This window comes from Phaethon aethereus (genome assembly GCF_964289735.1).
Source record: "Phaethon aethereus genome assembly, chromosome: 17".
In the NCBI taxonomy this organism is placed as follows: Eukaryota; Metazoa; Chordata; class Aves; order Phaethontiformes; family Phaethontidae; genus Phaethon; species Phaethon aethereus.
Window position 1 is genome coordinate 11821756 of NC_138593.1, and position 18611 is coordinate 11840366.

The 18611-nt window shown below is 42.5% G+C and overlaps 2 protein-coding genes across 3 annotated transcripts in view; both read right to left on the reverse strand.

Moving 5' to 3' along the window:
• Positions 1–4710, reverse strand: part of LIMK2 (LIM domain kinase 2) — a gene marked incomplete at both ends in the record, with an annotated part of 30262 nt that extends 25552 nt beyond the window's left edge. The window contains 2 exons of the mRNA XM_082007542.1: positions 2107–2206; positions 4695–4710. Coding sequence (XP_081863668.1) covers positions 2107–2206; positions 4695–4710 — 116 coding nt within the window. The remainder of the gene's footprint in view (positions 1–2106; positions 2207–4694) is intronic.
• A 3072-nt stretch (positions 4711–7782) lies between these two features.
• Positions 7783–14711, reverse strand: RNF185 (ring finger protein 185; the record flags this gene model as incomplete). Of its 2 annotated transcripts, XM_082007603.1 has the most annotated exons (6): positions 7783–7880; positions 9402–9519; positions 11532–11586; positions 12118–12230; positions 12889–12907; positions 14530–14711. In XM_082007603.1, 6 exons carry the CDS (start codon positions 14709–14711, stop codon positions 7783–7785), a joined length of 585 nt encoding a protein of 194 aa, XP_081863729.1. The 2 variants fall into 2 exon arrangements, with proteins under 2 accessions (XP_081863729.1, XP_081863730.1); XM_082007604.1 differs by lacking the exons at positions 11532–11586; positions 12118–12230.
• Between the last annotated feature and the right edge of the window lie 3900 nt (positions 14712–18611).

Below are 18611 nucleotides of genomic sequence, written 5' to 3' on the forward strand. Positions count from 1 at the left end.
ATTGGATTTAAGCCTAAGGACCAGCTGTCCAAAGAACAGTTTAAAATATCCAAGATACACGAATAGGGATTTGCTTGTCCCTCCAGCCACAGCAGAGAAAATACAGGTTTCAGAGACAAAGCTCCTGTACATGCAGTTTGAGGAAGGAGGGAAGTGACAAAAAACTTAAATCCTCAGAGACATGCATGTACGTCAGCTACTGCCAGTGCCAAGCATGATCAGCAGCCTAGCCTGACCAAGAATAAACAGAGCTAACGAGCCTGGAGCAGTGCCAATCAGCATTAGAGAAATTATGTGCCAGGCCAGGGAGTCAGCTAATCCACAGGAAGACTGTAAAAAACACTCCACAAGAGTTGCCGGAACTCACAGCTACCAGCTGCCAAAGGCTCCTTCCCTTAGAGGCTTTTTAAAGTTTGGCTTTGGGATATCAAGCACAAGACTGCTGCTCAGCATGGGTTCGGGACAGCAGAAGAAAAGGGGGAACAGAGTGCAAACTGCAAATTTGTTTTCATGTACAGTCCTACCCTGGAACTAGGAAAAAGGGAAGGGCAGCTTCCTTTACTGCAGGTGCCAATTGTTCATTCAGCACGGCAGCTTAGCTGGGTGCTAGAGCGAGCCAAAAGCACAGAGTGTAAGAGAAGCGCATCAGCAAATGCAAAAAGCTATTACGCATCTCAGGAGAAAAGTTGGCATCTTCACTCATATAAAACAAAAAAAACCCCAAAACCACCAAACTTCCATTATACAACATAAACGCTGATATCAAATTCTCTGCAAAGTGTCATAAGGGCAGAATTTGCCTCCAGCTCAGCTGTTCTCCATCTCAACAGCCCCAATAGCAAGAAGCACCAAGACATTTACAAACCAAGACCCACAGCAGAAATACTAAGGCAAGAAAGACAGACTTACTAGCACAAACAGCTTTGGGTTTGGCTACTGGCAGAATCTAGGGAAGCTCAACAACAGGGCACTAGTTCTTTAGAGAGAAGAGAAAACCAGGATTAAGACAAGCTGACTCAATATAGCTAAACATGAATAGTCAAACCAATAGAAATGCAAAAGACTGGGATTTGTAGTGCTATAAAGCTGTAATTATGATTATCAACATGTCATTGTAACTAACAGTATTTTCCAAGCCAACAGAGCTAGCACTGCTTTGGCAGCACGATATGCTTTTTTTTTTTTTTTTTTAAATACACCAATAACCACAATCCTCTCTTCAACAAAGTTGGGGTATTATGTTTGGGGTTTTTTTTTTTGTTCTTTAAACTAGGACAGTAGATGCCTGTCTTGGCACAGCAAACATTCCTCCAAAGCCACACTTTGGCTTCCTTTTCCCCCATTTGCTTTGACGGTATCCAAAACATTAGCCTCTCCAGATTCAAGCCAACACAGAAGCTAGTAGAAACTGCAGGTACTCAACCCCTCTCAAAAATACAGGCCCCGTCAGAATGTGATTCTGGAGCATGAAAACTGGACCGACTATTCATGAAACACTGACAAGAGGTGTTACTCCTACCACCAGGAAGGAAAGCATGTCAGAGATCCCATTTTGTCCTTGCCGATAGCAACATTATCCAACAGGTTTCTTAAGTTTGCATTGTCTTAATTGTCTGAAAAGGAGAGAAAGCAAAAGGCAAAAATCTCCCTCCCCCATATCAGCAGTTTTCCCCAACACCCTCTTATCTCCCTTGTACCAACCACATACGGAAAAAGCAACAGGCTATGCAAATTGCCTGGGCACTGCTTTGGAATGCAGATGAAGACAAGTATGCAACCCATGGCTTCTGCCACCACCATTAAATCAGAGCTTTCATTTGTACTTTATCTGTATTCCCGTATGCGTTTGTGTCAGCATGGCAACACTTTGCCAGGCAGTGTCAGACTGCTGTTGGGACTGAAAGTCAGTCTTGTAGCTTGCGAGCTACTGCAAGCACTGAAGTATGGCCGCAAACAAGAGCACGCAGTTGCTCTGCAAGAGCCTCCAGAACAGGTCAGGCACAGAGAGGACAGCCAGAACTCCCTGTGAATATTGGTACTTATCCACCGGGTTCCAAGTTAGTTGAACAACACACGGAGAACTTAACAGGCTAAAACTTTACCTACCGGAAACAGGAAATATGCCAAGCTTCATTAACAGTCTTGTAGAGGCGCTGACCAGCGGCAATGCTGTCCCCACATCCTAGACATCTCCAGACTTCTTCACCTGCATGCAGGAAATAAAGTGACATACAGCAACCATTTTACATCAGAGAAAACAAGGATTGCTCCATCCCTGATGAAGAACAACCTTAAATTATGTAACTGACAGGAAAGCCTTCACGCATAGAAAGTTAAGCCAATACCAGCTAGTCTGTAACCCCAGAGAGTGGAATTCCCATATTGAACTCTGACATCTTATATATAATTTTTTTTTTCTCCAGACATAACATCACCATCTGCTCCTTCACGTTCTGCAGAAGAAAGCAGTATGACTTTTCACAGAAAACAGCTCAGTTACAGCTATGCTAGTGTTTGGAGCGGAGATTTCAGGGAGGCAGATTGGTCTAGTGTAACAATTCCCACAGAGAACCCTGCTCGGCCAGGAAGCCATGCTACTATTTCCCCTGTGCCACTGACTCAGCACATAACGTTTGCACTCATTTGTATAATTAACTGGATTTCCCAGAACTGAAAGAAAGGAGAGGCAAACTTTATTCAGTTGAGAACAACTTGACTACCAGGAAGGAATTACACACTTGAATGAATGTTCCTGTAGAGACTGTACAGCCAACACCAGACTACCATCAGACTTGGGAAGATGGGTTGATACTACTGGCCTATTGCCCTTTCAGAAAATACTTATTATAGTTATAACATAGTTATACTAGTTTCTGCTAGAACTGCCATATAAAGCCCCAGAGAGCGAGCTAGTTATTTAGATGCATGCAAGCTAGGAAAAATGGTACGAAGACTTGTGCACAAAGAACATTTGGTACACAGGAAAATAAATGCTATCCAAAATCCAAACAGCTGTGCAGTCATATGAAAGAAAGAGTCACGGATCTGGATGAGCACAGGATAGCACAGGGAACATGTCACATAGCTGGGCAGATCTCAAACCTGCTTCTTCCTGTTACCAAAAGTTTACTTGCAGTAAGGTTGCCTAAGGAAAGAAGTGCATTTAGAGAAGGAAAACCACTAACCACAGACTTCCATCTTCCAAAGAACATTCAAACTCAGTAGTTGTCAGGCAAGCTGATACCAACATTAAGTTCCTTGAAGTTACACAAAACAGAAGCCGTCAGCCTTCTATGCACTTTTACCCCACTGTGTAGGTCAATGACAACATTTAAAAATAACCAAGGTGAAGATCTCCTTGTATATTTTGCACAAATAGCTATTTCAGAAAACAAACCTGTTGCTCAACCACAAGCAAGCACCACACTCACCAGCAGATGCGCAGTCTCCATGCAGACTACAGATAGGATTCATTCAAATGTGACATTTGGTGTAAGTTGCTACTTCAGTTCCCAACTAAGCATCAGCTCCATACCTGGGAGTGCATCTGCGCCCTCCTGCTACCTGGAACACCAAGAACTGCACCTGCCTCCAGAGCTGCACAACAGAGGAAGGGGTAGGAAAAACTTGGGAAAAGTTGGAACTACCCATGTTCTTCTATAAAGCAAATTCAGCACAGCAACCAAGCTTGGAAATAAAAGGCAAAGCCACGTGTGCCCGTGCCTCAATGCACAGGCAGCCAACAATCTCCTCCCCAAGCAGTGCAAGCCCTAGAAGTCAGCGGAACTTCTGGAACTGCTGCCGCTCCAGAGGCCAAAAAAGCCTGCAAACCTGACATCCTGCGGCTCCATCGCCTCCTGTTTAGTGCCACAAGCACGAGCTGCAAGTGGGAATAGACAGAGGATCATACTGAAAGGAATTTAAAGACTAATGACTACACCACAGCTGACTAAAAGCATTCGTCCACGACGATGATACAGAGCTTCACCCGTTAGCTTCTGAACTCCACGTAGTAGTCACCTTACTTTCAGCTGCGGTGCTCGATCTCTTTAACGGTACCCAGAAAGGCCGAGTAGCTCACAAACGGAAACGAATAGTCCTATATTCAACCGAAATTGCTCAAGTACCCAGGAGAAGTGACGGAAATGAAAAAAACAGAGCAGGAAACAGTGTGAAGGAAAAGCAAACGGACATAATCAATGTAACAGGTCTGTCAAGTCCCCCAGGACAGGAGGAATGTTACAGAGGGGGCCAGCAAGGAAAAGCAGCAGCCCCTCCAGCAGCAGCAGCAGCAGCCGCGGCCCCGGCGGGCACCAGCCAGCCCCCGCGGCCGGGAGGGCGACAGACCCTCGGCGGGGAAGGCAGGACCTTGTGCAGAGCGGGACGGCAACAGGGACCGAGTGCAAGCAGCCGGCCCCGGCAGGCGACCGCGTCCGCGGATCCCGCGGCCGGCCGGCCTCAGGGCGGGAAGGCGCAGCCCTGGGAAGCCACCCCCGCCTCCCCACCTTCCCGCGGAGCTCGCTGCACCGCAGCCCGAGCCGTCCCGCAGGCGAGGCCCCCCGCCTCGAGCTCCGCACCTGCCGCCCCGCGACACCGCCCACGGACGGGCTCCCGCATAACGGCCGCGCGGCCGAAGGAGAGCCGCGGCCTCGCGTACACGTCCACGGCGGCGCGGCGCGGCCCGGCAGCCTCACCTGGCGGCCCCTCCATCCCGCGCCGGCCTCACCACCGCCCCAGGGCTCGCCCGCGCCTGACGTCAGCCTCTACGGAATGCGCGGTAGGTCACTCGGCACCTGGTCCGGGAGCGCGCTCGCTCGCGCGCGCGCGCGCCCCCCGCCCCTCTTCCCTTCGCCGCTATCTCAGTGCTGTGCCCCGCCCCGAGGGCAGCTTATGGCCCCGCCCTTTTCCTCGCCGCGGGCCAATCGGCACTCCACCCCCCTCACGGCCACAATCCAATCCCCGCGCTACTTCGCGGTGAACGTCCCGCCCCTTCATCGGCAAAGACCAGTGATAGTGCGGCCACGCCCCCAGCCCCTCCCGCCACGTGCCGTGGCGGGCGGCGGACGCGGCAGCTCCCGTCGTTGGGCCTCCCTCTGCGCCAGGCCTGGCCTGGTCCCACCGGTACCGCAGCCGCTCGCGGAACGCCCCCGCTGTCTCGTTGAGGGAGAAGTGAGCCCCCGGCCCTCCCGCTTCCCGAGGCGCGGACCAGCAACAAGCGCCTCCGCTCCTCGTCCTCGAGGTAGGGCTTGGGCAAGCGCCTCAACCTCAGTCTGCGAAGCACAAAGGAATGGTGGTACAGTGTAGTCAATGTAAAACCATTTTTTAATTCTAAGTCACTTTCACAACAGTGAAAATTAGTGAACAGTAATGGTAATGCACTGAACAAGCCATTATGGGCTGTGTGCAGTCTGAGTACAAGAGGGGGAAGTGGTACAATACAAAAAGCACACCAAGAAAAAGGTAGGAACAAAAGCATTAACACTTTTAGACTATTTCATTCTTGGATTGCCCGAAAATAAGGACTCCCAGTCATGTTTCTGCAGCCACCTTCATCTAAATCCATTATTTCTCTCACCACGATGGAAAAAAATCCCAAGCCATTAAAATAATGTATTTTAAAACATAAGTGTTAGGTTCGAGAGGTAATGAAACCGATTTAACTATTACAGTCACTTTTCTGTCCTCTTTATCAGAAAAAGGCTCTAAAGGAATAGCCTACTCCTCCCTGGATAACCTCCGCTCTTAGCATCGAGTTTCTCAATACAAAAAGGAGAACGAAAATCATCCTTTACTATCACATGAACGTTCCCTTTTCATCAGCAGGTGGTGCTGCCTGCTCATGAAAGGAAGTCAAAGCTCCGACACTGTGCTACAGCCAGTTGCTTGCAAGAATGCAATAGCCTTTCTCCTAGAAAGGGTCCTAGTTACCAAGTTATGCACTTGAGAAGAACCATATGCAGAAGTTGCTGAACTTCTCAAAAGTGCCACAAAACAGAAGTTGAAGCACCACTTCAACTATTTGTAGTTGAGCAATATATTCTGCCAGACTATCATCGAGTCAGATATAAATTTGACTAAATGTGGCAAAAGACTGCAGCAGTTTTGCAACATTCTACTTGCCAGATGGAATTTTGGAGGTAGGCAAGTTAAACTTCAGTCATCCTCTGTCTTGATACTAAAAGTGAACACTTTATAATTACATAAATAAGCTTCTACAACAATTAAGGTGTCCTGCCCAGGAACCTCATCCATACACTAGAAAAACCCCAACTATTGAAACAAAGTTTCTATGAGCTGATTTGTTTTGTCAGTTGTCTGCCTATTGCCAGGAAAGTCACAATATTAATCTGCATGAAATCATTATGACTATCAGCAATCTGAATCAAAATAATCTAAAAACAGTAAGAGAAAAAAAATTTAATTGCCTAGTCAGAGAAATATGAAAACTGTTCATCTTGCTAGGGAATCTCTCGTATCTGCCGTTCTGAAGGAATCTACGCAAATGCATCAGGAGTACTCTTTAAAGTTGTATACCCAACAGGATTCCAAAGCAGCTAGAGTGCTCACCTTCTGAAATACTCTCCCCTCAGCATGTAAATGGTTGTAGTCTCCTCCAGCACTTCAAACTAGTCTCTTTGGCAGATACTGCAGAGACTCTTGCACTACAGCCATTCTGCTGTGGCATGGAGTAGCTGTAGGGAGCTGTAGAGAGAAGCTCTTCCAAATGTTCCCTACTGTGACATGTGCTAGCAAAGGCAGGATCTCATTTTTTCTCCTGTATAATTTTACAGTATGACAAGTTTAACCTCAAAACTTATGTAAAGATGTCTTTTGTTCCTCTCCCCAAACAACCTGATCTCAGATCTGTAATAGGATTTTATTTGGAGTACATGACCTTGCGTAGAAAGTCTGAAAGCCTCGTGAAGAATAAATGTAGCTACAGTGAGAAGGTTGCAAGGGGATTATCCATGAGTGCAGCCACAGGCTGCTGCGCAGAACCAAGGAAGACAACACTGTTTTGTCAGTGAGGAACTGGGCTGGGCGAGGCAGACAGGTCCATTGTACTGTTCAGCAACCCCACCCAGCTCCACAAGGAGAGAATCTTCCAATGTCTGGCTCCAGCAAATTCAGGCTTTAAAAAAATTGCAGCATAAATTTGTATCCCTTCTTCTAACAGCCATTAGAACCGCTGCAGGAGGGGTCTTCCATCACGCCGGGAAATAACAGCCAGAAAAAAAAACCAGTCTCCAAACCTGGTTCTATTTGCATCACGTGCTGTGCCCAAAGAGTCTCAGCAGTGCTGCAGATGATTTCCTGAAGAAGTTTGAGTGTTGATGTGAAGACATTAAATAACAATCACAGCTTTGGCAGATCCATATTGTGGTTGCCAAGCATGAGACACTGATCATACTGCAGAAGTTTCCTTACCTGCCCAGTCTACCCTGGGGCAACTGTCTTTCACATAAACCTGGTGTTACTGATTGGCACAGGATTTCAAAGCAGCACTCCTTTTAGGAGCAGAGCTCAAAGCTAGGCCATGGTTTGTGGCAGGAACCTGTTGTACAAGATAGCTGAGCTGAAATACACTTTTTAACCAATGTTTAATTTTCAACTCTGGTGCAAAACGCAAGGTTCCTCATTGTGCTGTGGTACCACCAATTCCTGAAGCCCACAGTTAGCTACGGAACCAGACACCAAGAGGTTTAAAATGGGATGGGAATGCAGTTAATAACTGTTTCGGTGGCCTTGTTGGCCATGAATGTACAGAAGAATGGAAAAGATTTATGCGATCAACAGCCAGAACATTATCACCAGAGCCACAAACAGGAAGAGGCGGGATAGGAACTGCTCATCCACATATTGAGGAGTCCCAGGAACAGCTGCAAAACAGGAAGTTAAAAAACCAGTTCAGCTCCTTCCTCTTCTCCAGAATCGTGTATATTCTGAACATAGTACATTCATAAATTGAAAGATATGCAAGGAATCTACTTGGTGAGGAACTGGTGCTATTTCCGACTCTCAGACTGGCCAGCCATACTGGAAGATCAGAAGGAAGACAAGCAGCAGCTCCCTGAAGCAGGACTCATGGTAAACCTGCTCATCACTAATAGCAGCAGGCAGCTATAAGTGCTGTAGTACACACAGGTCTGCTCGGAGTACTTCTGGGGGCAGTGCTGAGCCAAGTTCACTGCTTAGCTCATGGTTTCCATCCTAAGGAGCTTTAGCACCTCTACCTTAGTGCTCCTCGCTATCAGGGTGAAACATGTCTGAGTAAGGAAATGGTAAAATGGTCAAAGCTGCATATGCAGCCTTGGCCAAGAGAACTAATGAAAAGCACACAACCTCTAAAGCTCAAGCTGTGCCCTTCTGGAACTGCTGTATTGAATCCACAGATCAAAAGTAGATAAAGGAGTTGGTTAAATTATAGCTGTTATAACAACATATATTTACATACTCCTTAGCTCAGTCACACCTCCACACAAATTTTCAGGGGACACTGAAGTATAGTTAATAGGCAAGTTAATTTGACCCAAGGACAGCACAGGTCCTTGGCAGCACAGGCGTGACATGAAGAATGTGTTTCTGTTTTTCATAATTCCTATGCCATATGACATGGTGAAGATTTGCCAGGCACAATCTTTCACAGAGGAATTCCAGAAAATCCTGGGCAGTAGGTTTTCTTGTTCAAAACAGGTAGACTCCGTTTGTTTACAGTGCAGATGGGGAGGAGGTTTTCTGGTGATTACTTTATTTTTAGAGAGTAAGGCTACCACTTGGAGCAATCTAGCTGTTTTTTCTTAATTAAAAACAGTGAAATAATTTCACCAGAAAGTTACTTCTTGTGGAATACAGATGACTGTCTTGGAGAGATGTTTCTGAAAAAGGAACAATCTTTGCTGTCATTATTTTGTGGTATAGAGCACCAGTTTAAATTTTTCCTTCTCATCTTTCAGAAAATGGTCCTTGCCTGCTGTTTTCCAAAATGTGTGTCTCCTTCATACACCCCTACTGACTCTTTATTATTATTATTAGAAACTCTAGCCCCATTTTTCAGAGGGAGTATGCTGGAGTACCAGCGGAGACATTTGAATTAAAGGGGAGAAGTCTCCAGTGCCATTGTCCCTCTCCAGTTCTACTCAGGAGGGCCTTCAGCAGATTCTATGGGAGTGACAAAACTTGCTTCTTATATAAGCACTATATAAGTACAAAACATGCAAGCTGTAGACTATATTATCTACTGGGTGTTTTCCTTCATTTTGTGTTTCTGCTTACAAACACTGATTTACTTTACTGTTCAGAAAGTTTTGTCATGTAGCAGGCTATTTGTTTAAAAGTTACAAGAGAGTTTGTAAAACATCTGCTTGTGACAGGGCTCTCAGAGAAGATCAGATGCATGGTACCTGGAGGAGGTCGCCCGTCGTTTATGTTGAATGCTGTTGCAAATATACCAAAGGGAAACGCCCCAATTCCGAATGACATTTGGAAGCCACCATCGCCAAACCCAAAGCCCTGGAACCCCTGCAGAGAACAAAGCAACAGAAGAGAAAAAAGGTACCAATCATTTTAAAGCCTATTCAGAATATTTTGTAAAAGTTCAGACATTCCCTCTTACTGGCTTTCCCATGGCTGAAGGAATATCTGCTGTCTGGCAACTTTCAGTCTGCCACATTATTGTTAAATACATAATACATCCTTAGTTCTCCTGGTTTTAAAGTGTTCCACACAGTAGCAAACCTGCCAGAGCAACCCAAAAGTTTGAGAAAATGAAAGCTAGGAACCACAGTTCCTGCTTGAAGGCCACAAATTAACAAAAGCGTTTCTATAACATTTCTCAACTTAAAATAGCATATATCTGACAATATATCAAAATCAACACTACCAATTCTATTTAGAATGTCTTAACAATGTATTAATAATTCTGTACTAATAGCTATTAGCCATATAAGAAAGGCATTGTAAAAAAATGGATTTTGCATTAATTTTCACGATGCATGTGTATCATTTAAACCTTCAGTAGAGTGAAAAATTGCCAGAGGGCTGCAAAGAGCATTATACAGAACGAAAGTATCAAAAAAAAAAAAAAAAGACTAGAGGGACTCTTAATTAAGCTGGCAGATAAAGTCATTTGGGGCAGGAATGCAAGACATAAGGAAAGGAGGGAAAAAGGAAGAGTTACAATGCAACAACATTGATCCCTATGGGATCCAGACTAAAATATCACATCAAGTCAAAAGGTAAGTCTTCTGAATCAAGATGAATCCTACTGTATAAAAGCAGTGTACTATTTGAGAACCAACTGTATATGAATCTAACTAGTTGCATCATGTTTAAAAACTGTGGTGATCTCAAGGTCGCCATGTTCTGTAATCCAGCAAACTGCCCTCTCGTCTCAGATTTAAAACAGCGATACCAATGCTGAAAAACCCTCTGGTCTATCACCTCCAAACAGTGGGAGGACAAAGATGATTTCACTCATATAATAGAAGCCACACATTTCTGGGTTGATCCTTGATTTGAGGAGTTAGTCTTTTGACTATGACTCTTCTCAAGTGTTTTGCCATTTAACTATCAGGGACAGCAAAGCACTCTGCATGGCAGGTCCTGCACCAGTAGGAAACAGGAGGGCAGCATCACTACTGCTGTGTCTTCATACCAGATTCCTCTGACTTACGGCAGCACCAGCTAAAAGGTTCAAACAAAGTATTGCAGCTGATTTAATAAGAAGGCATCTCCCTAGCGAGAGAGAACAACTGAGCTCCCAGTACATTCAATACAGAAATGTTCCTTAATCACACCCAACAGAGTTGTTTGCTTGAAGCATGAGGTATACAAACGCTCTCCAAGGACACTAGGCTGAGTTACACGGAAACATGCAATCGTTTCATCAGGTCATGCTCACTGCCATCGTGCTAAAGAACACTGTGGTCTGTCCTACTGGTTACCACATGCCTGTTCAACCTATGCCAGCTGCTGTTTACATTCACTATATGTAATCTGCTCAACAAAACCACAGATCCCTCTTCAAATTAACATGTGTCCAACAGATATCTACATTCTTTTACTTGTAATTCCGTGGTACAGTAACATCCCACAGAAATGCCAGAAGCAGGTGTCAGTGCCAAAAAAGTTCACACATGGATTAAATATTTCCATGACAGGTATAGTTGGACAGAAATGTACTTCCACAAAGAATTCTCAATGCAAAGTGTTCCTTGTATTTATATATGGAGAACGATCAAGTATGAAGAGCATTTCCAGTGATGCCACACAGGGCTGTTTTAATGAAGCACAGTTCACATTAGCCCATTCTTTGGGATGATAAAGAGTACTATAGGAATGGAGTTTTCTGCCACATCACAGCTATCAGTTATTCAGGAGCAACCTACTGGGGATGAGCAAGAAATGTAAGCTATGGGATCCTCACACAGGATCTCATGCTGTGTGGAGGACATGTTATGTCCTCCAGGATGAATAAATACCACCATCAATAAAAACAACTTAGCCACTCGAGCTTACTTTTTTTCACTTACCCCTCTGTTCTCTGGTTCAGGTCTCTGTCCTTGGGGTCGTGGTGGAGTTTTCTCTCTGCAGGAAGTTGTGAAATTAGCTCAAGTGCTAATTGATACTGGCAATAGTATCTGCAGTAGCCTGGCTAATAGAACACAGAGCACGCTCTCAGAGCCATGCTGCAGCAGAGCTGGAGGTAGTGTGTGAGCAGGTAGACCACCCAGCTTCTGAACCTTCAGCATTGCATCACCGAATTAAGATACTGTACTTTTGAATAACAAAGTTCCATTGCAAAGGCTAGAAACTGAGGACATGAAGATTTTACATAAGCTTCTCCAGTCAGATAACATTCATTGCAACTCGCCACTTGCAACTGCTAATTAACACCCTATTAAAATTAAAATAAATTTCCAGTTGAACGGGAAGTAAGGTGTGCAAACCCAGCCCCTCAAAAAGCTGGAAATATTTGGCAGAAATGTCAGTTGTATATGTCTTTTGACAAAGTATTCAAATTGTGAATCCAGCACTTCAATAGTTTCATCTTAAGACTGTAAACTAAAGTTTCATCTTTAGTTTTCACACAAAAATAGTTGTATTTATGTTCCTTACCTGGGGTCCTGTTGCCCAGTGCTACCTCTTCCATACAGAGGAATAACTTTATCTCGACTGATTCCTGCTTTGCATACAGGACACACCTGTCTGTTTGGCCTGGTCTCTAGCCACTAAAAGAAAGGAAATTATAAGAAAACTAGTAGAAGACCATGAAAACAACAACATGCAAACCTCATCTGCAGCCAGGTAGAGAGACTTTAGCAATTTCTCAGAAAGGCATGGAGCAAAACATTTCAATACGCGCCAAGTACTCTCCAAAGTGGAGTTGGCATTTTGGCTATTGTTCTGGTATGATCCACTTGCTGACATGTACACATTCAGAACTGCACTGGAGTAAAATATGAAGAAATAAATAGTACGAACATCCTGCATAGGCCAAGGGGTAGTGTAGATACCCTCCTTTCATCTATCTTTTCTATAATGGTACCACAATGTAAAACGCATTTGCATATGCAAAGATAAGTACACGCAGCATTTAAGCCTGCAAACTAAACACCTGTGAGCTGCCTACAGTAATTCTCCTAGCAAAACTGGGACTACTCAGTGTTTAAGAAACAAAAGTGGGAGGCAAGTGGAACACAATCTAAAGTTTTCTTTTTGCTGAAAGAGCAGATTGCAAGGTGTGGCGCATGCAGTTGCACTAGCAGGTTGTGATTGCCCTGGAGAGAAAGAAGTACGTTTGAAAAAAGGGGGGTACTCCAGAGAACCAAGGGCTTTATTGAGTAACAGGAGCTGATGAAAGACAAAGTAAAAGGAAACCTGTCTTACCTGGTGTAAACAAGGCCAACTGTGAGCATTCCCAGGACAATTTGTTCACAAAGCAGAAAAAGAGGGGAAAATAGAATTAGTTACTGACAACTCGATCCGGCAAATGTATTAAGTGTACCACGGATAGCACAGCTTGGAGACAACAGCATCCTGGAATCCAGCTGGGCCAGTTCCATAACCTCCTATTAAAATAATTTCTGAAAGCACAGCCCAAGACTGATCTTCACTGGTCTTTTCAGGTTATGCAATCTAACTAAGTTGCTAACGTGACTCTCTGCATATCACCTTTGATTCCTGGGTCCTCATCCACACCAAAGGCCCATACAGAGGCTTAATTAATCTTAGTGTTTACTGTACAGATTTTCTCTTCTGATACCATGAAAAGATATCCCCAAGCTAAGATGCAAATGAGGAAGATGTCAGTAATGATACTTCAGGATGTTAAAAGAAGTCACACAAGGGACATTGGACACATTCACAGAATCATGGAATAATTCAAGCTGGACAGTACCTCAGGTGGCCTCTAGTCCAACCTGATGCTCAGAGCAGGGTCACCTATTGGGATCATACCCAGTTGTTCAGGGCAGAGAAGTTTCCATTATAAAGAACTACTCTTAAGAGTAAATTAATACGGCAACTTAAAAAAGGCCAAAGACAAACAAGCAGGCTATGAAATAAAACTGCTAAGCAGCCATCTGCTTTCAAAGTGATCTTAACACTATTCAGATAAGATACGTGCTTTTTTTTTTTTTAAGGTTCCATTCCTCCAAATCCTTTTGTGCAATAATTTAATCTAATTTTATCCTAACATGCCATCAGCAAGTCATTTTCCATCTCCTAGAATAAAAATCTGGATTTTCAGATGTTACATACATTTACACAGAAGAGAAATGCTCTTTTAGGCCTCTTTTTATTAAAGAGCATAATTTAGCCTACTGTGTAAAATAAACCTACCCCCCCCCCCGCAACAACCATTTGCCTATGTCAATCTGTACTAACTTCTTAACATTCAAGAACGAGTATATTCTAAACCAAGTTACCCAAATAAGAAATGCGGCATGCTTATTTGTGTGATACTAACTTTTCCACTTTTCGATCTGATTTGGGAATGTATTACAACTGCAATACCACAGGAAAAGAGAAATAGCCCACATGTAAAAGCTTGTTACCTTAATTTTTTGTTTGTTTCAAAGGAAAAAAGTGCAAGCTTGTGGGAAGTATGAAAACTACAATTTGGCCTCCAGAACCTAGTTTCAGATGCAGGCTTAGGTATGCACAGGTTAGAAAGGAATTTAGGTCTGAACAAGGTATCTATGCTAGACCAGACAGCACAAATGAAATAACACACATAACCAAGCAGTATCAACGAACACTGAACTGTCTATGTGGGGCTGCTTGTTTGTTTGCTTTCACAAAATAATCCAGAAGTATAGGAAGTTTAAGACACAAGAAACCCACTCCCTGGAACATGAGCAAAGAAAAAACAGTTGAGGAACAAATCCAAACTGCTCCTAAACCAAAGTCCTTCCTCATTTTATACACGACATATTTATCTAGAATTATAAAAATCATAGGCTTTTATGTGATCAGAGAGATCACATACAGCAATGTGTTTTATCTGTTGCAGGCTTGAGTACTTACCAGAAGAGATGTCCACACAAGCTGATAACTGCATCCTTGGCAGTGTCTAAACAGATGTTACATTCAAAAGTGTTGTCCTGATTAGTATTGTCCCCAGCACCATTACTGCTACTGCTCCCACTGGTCCCTCCAGTACTGGAGTTCTTTGTTGCTGTAGAAGTCGTGGGTCCTTTGCTTGCCATCCTCAAGAGCTACCCAGACACAAGGTCAAGAAAATTTTCCTGTTGGAATCCTAGCAGTGAGAAAGGGAAAACAAACAACTTCTTGGCATTATAACACCGCATTCTTGTCCTGTTCCAAACTGGTAGCGACCTAAGAAGCACTTGAATCCTATTGTTGATGGTTTTAGTTTAACATAGCCAAGAGGGATCTTTTTTTAGAAACTAAGCTACTTTAAAGTCCTGTAGTATGACCTGACTGACATGTGACCTGTATTTTCAAGTTATCGATAAGCAACTGAGATCCACAGCCAAAACAAAACCATTGTATTTTCTCATAAAAGCCATCTGCTGTGAGAAGCATGAGCTCACCTAGTCATACAAGCTCTTCCAAAAATTCAATGCAAGTTATAACTGAGTGCAGTCTGAAATAGGATTTAATCATGAAGCAATTCACCATTTGGACAGACTGGCTTAATGCATAGTTTTAAGTTCAATGTTCATTAGTTTGGCATATTAATGATAATAATGGCAAGCAAAGATGGCTTACTACTTGATTTGTCTCATCAGCAGTACATTGCTGCTATCGCAGCAGTGTCGTGATATGACTATCAAACATTTCTAGTACTTTCAAACTAGCAAACATTTCTAGTCTAGTAATAATGCAGAAGTAAAAAAAAATTAATGTGCTTTAATTTTACTCACATGCTTTCACCTCTCATTAACATCATCATATTTATCAAAGAACACCATTTATTTTATTTCAGTAGCAACAACCTCTACAGTTTAATTCCTTGATATGCAAATTCCACAGTATCTAAAACTGAGACTCAGCACAGGGAATTTACATTTCCAGAAACAATCACATTTACCAGTACAAGATTTTTAATCCAAGAACTGAAAGGGTTTCAGCAGTTACAGAAATTAATTCACCAGAACAAAAACGTTTGAAATACTCCATTGTGCTTTTCATGAAACTCTGACATCATGTTGCTGCTGTAGGGATATGAATACTTAGATAAGGTTGTGAGAAAGAAACAGGTGGTCATCTGAACTTTTTGCAACTGTACCAACAGTTAAGCATTTTAAAAGGGCAGCCTGAATTTTTCAGAAGCTAATTTCTTTGCAAACTTACCCACAATAAAGACTTTCCTTAGTGTTCCCTCTTTGTAGCAGTGCTGAAGCACAGGTGCAGGGCAACAAAATAAAACCGCAGTATCTCTGGCTGCTATTGTCAAGAGCTTTTTTCATACAATAAAATCCCACTGCACAGTCAAGAAAGCATCATAGCCAAGCCTCATGAAGGTATTGCAGTGAAGACACTCAATGACAGCAAGTGAAATATACTTTTGCAGAGCTTTTTCACTCGGTTACATCATTTTGCACAGTGTCCCAGAAGGGCAGCTTTGTATTCACAGATGCTGCACTTTAACATACATTGCTTTCAGCACTGCTGACTCTTGGCATTTCACACCATGACTTCATTTACACTCAGCAGCAACACAGTTCATTGTACAAAATTAAAATTCACGTTAGTTCAAAGCAGATGGATATGCTGCCAGCCCACAAACTATACACTAAAGATGCTTGGATTTTTCACACATCCTTACTACCAGAATCTTCAGCCTATCTTGCTCAGTGGTTTAATGCTTGAAAACTTACCAACTCGGAGCTATATATATTTGCTGGGAATTAATATCAACATCAAGAAAACCTCCTTAAAACTAAGGAGTTTAACACATTGTAAAAAAACACTAGCATCGTTTTATGGAACGGGCACAAGAAATGTCTGCCTCTCTTATCTCGGCATATAACACAAGGAAAACATGTAGAAGAGGCAAATAAATGAATTTCTGTGTCCCTGAAACCAATGTGGGAAAAAAGGTCCTTTTTTCCCAAATTACATTCCAGATATTTAACACCAGAAATCTGGAGACTCATCAAAAAGGTAAAATTTGTATCCTCACAAACACCTACTTAAAAAATCCTTAGTTTTTAGTAACTATGAAAAATAAATAATTCATTAAGTTATGAAGAAGGATGGTAGAGAAATCCATAGGAATATCAGCAATATAATGGAATAAAGATGGCTGAGGCAGAAGAAAGATCAAAATGATATAATGCAACAGGCACTGTAAGACACTCTCCTAAAGAAGGTCATTCCTTAGTATGTACTGGGATCCTCTCCTAATTATTTCTCCATAAGCTGATTGGGCCTGATGACCTATTAGGATAGGTCCTATTGACCTATTAGCCAATTTAAAATATAAAAAATATATCAAAACACAACAATAAAAATCAATCTTATTCTGAAAAGCCTTCTCACACATTTGCTCTTGTCCGTGGAATACTGTTTAACGCAGCTAGGTCTATAACAAGTCCTGTTGGGGTCTGTTCATCTGCAAATCACACTGCACACATACAAAGAAGCAGGCATGAAACGGCATCCAATGACTAAACTTCCATTTGCTAATCATATAGTGTCACTTGTGAGCATAGTCTGTGAATCCTAAAGTAGAAGTTCAACTGCAAATTCAACTCGTTCTGAGTGTAGAAAAAGTTCAAAATTGCTGAAATGTCACTTGAACTATTTAAACTCTGAGACAAAACTTTTTAAGGGGAAAAAAAAATGCCAAACCACAAGCAAACCACAAACTAAAAAAAAACCAAAGAACCAACACAACAGGCCAAACCAGCCCCATTTTCATTTTGATTTAGAGTTCAGAAGGAAGACTGGGAGTACACTGGGATATAACAAGACTTTTGGGGCTAAGTAAACAGACTTTAGAGATGCCAGTCCAGGTTTGCTAAACCGCTGTCCTTTAGATCAGGTCTCCAAATCAACCTTAGACACATGATGGGCAGCAAACAAAACAAGTAAAAGGATATAAAAATCAGCTGTGGTCTAACTGCAAGCATTCAAAGATTTTCTCTTTTTTCTTTCTTGCTTCTTTGCTCTCTAGATATTTACAGGAAAACAGTACCTTTGTTACTTAAAACCCATCTATATTAGCTCTTCGTTTCCTTTAATCATGACCCCTATGATATCCCAACAGGTTGTTCTGAAAGTGACCGAATCACTGACATTTACTACATCCAAGAATCAAGAGTGGCAACAGATGAATGGCTAAGAAACAAAGAACACGTTTTCAAGTAGTCTTCCTAAGTAACAGAAGTCTGGCAGAGCGTGAAGAAGAGATGGAAGTGAAGATACATGCTTTGGGATCCAGCACAAATCCCACTGAGTTGCGTAAAAAATAAGCATGGCTGAAAACAGCTGGTGAAACTGCACCTCCAAGAAGCAGATGGCACACTGGGACCTGAAAGTTTCATGACAAGTGAGAGCACAGGAGATCCATGAAAGAAGCAAGTACAAGAAACTGGTAAGGTCTATTTACTGTGTATAAATACTGTGTATAAATCTCACTAACAGGCAATAAGTAAAAAAATTTACTCAATTACTTTAAAAACTAAATCTATAAATCTAGTGGGAGAAACTGCACACCAGGAAAATGCGAGCCAAATGGCTACTGTAAAAGACCACATTTCTGAACTCAGCAAATGAAAAATGACTGCATTTACCAAAGCACACTGACCTGACTCTAAAAATACAAGAGAAACACTTCAAGATAGACTGGGAGAGTTTCCACCATAAGTTAAAGCATCCAAAAAATCCATTGGAAACACAACAGGTGAACAATAATTCAACCTGAGAGGGAATATAAATTAGATGCTAATGTCATCTGTATGAAACAGTTGTAGAATACACGTTCACAGCACTACAACATTAGCATGTCTGAAGTATGCACTTTTTAATCTTCCTTCATGAGCAACGAGAAAAATTTCTGGTGACAACATAGGACTCTGGCTAGATTAATAAAACACAAAGTTTATTCTTCTTTGTAATATCTAATACATAACAAA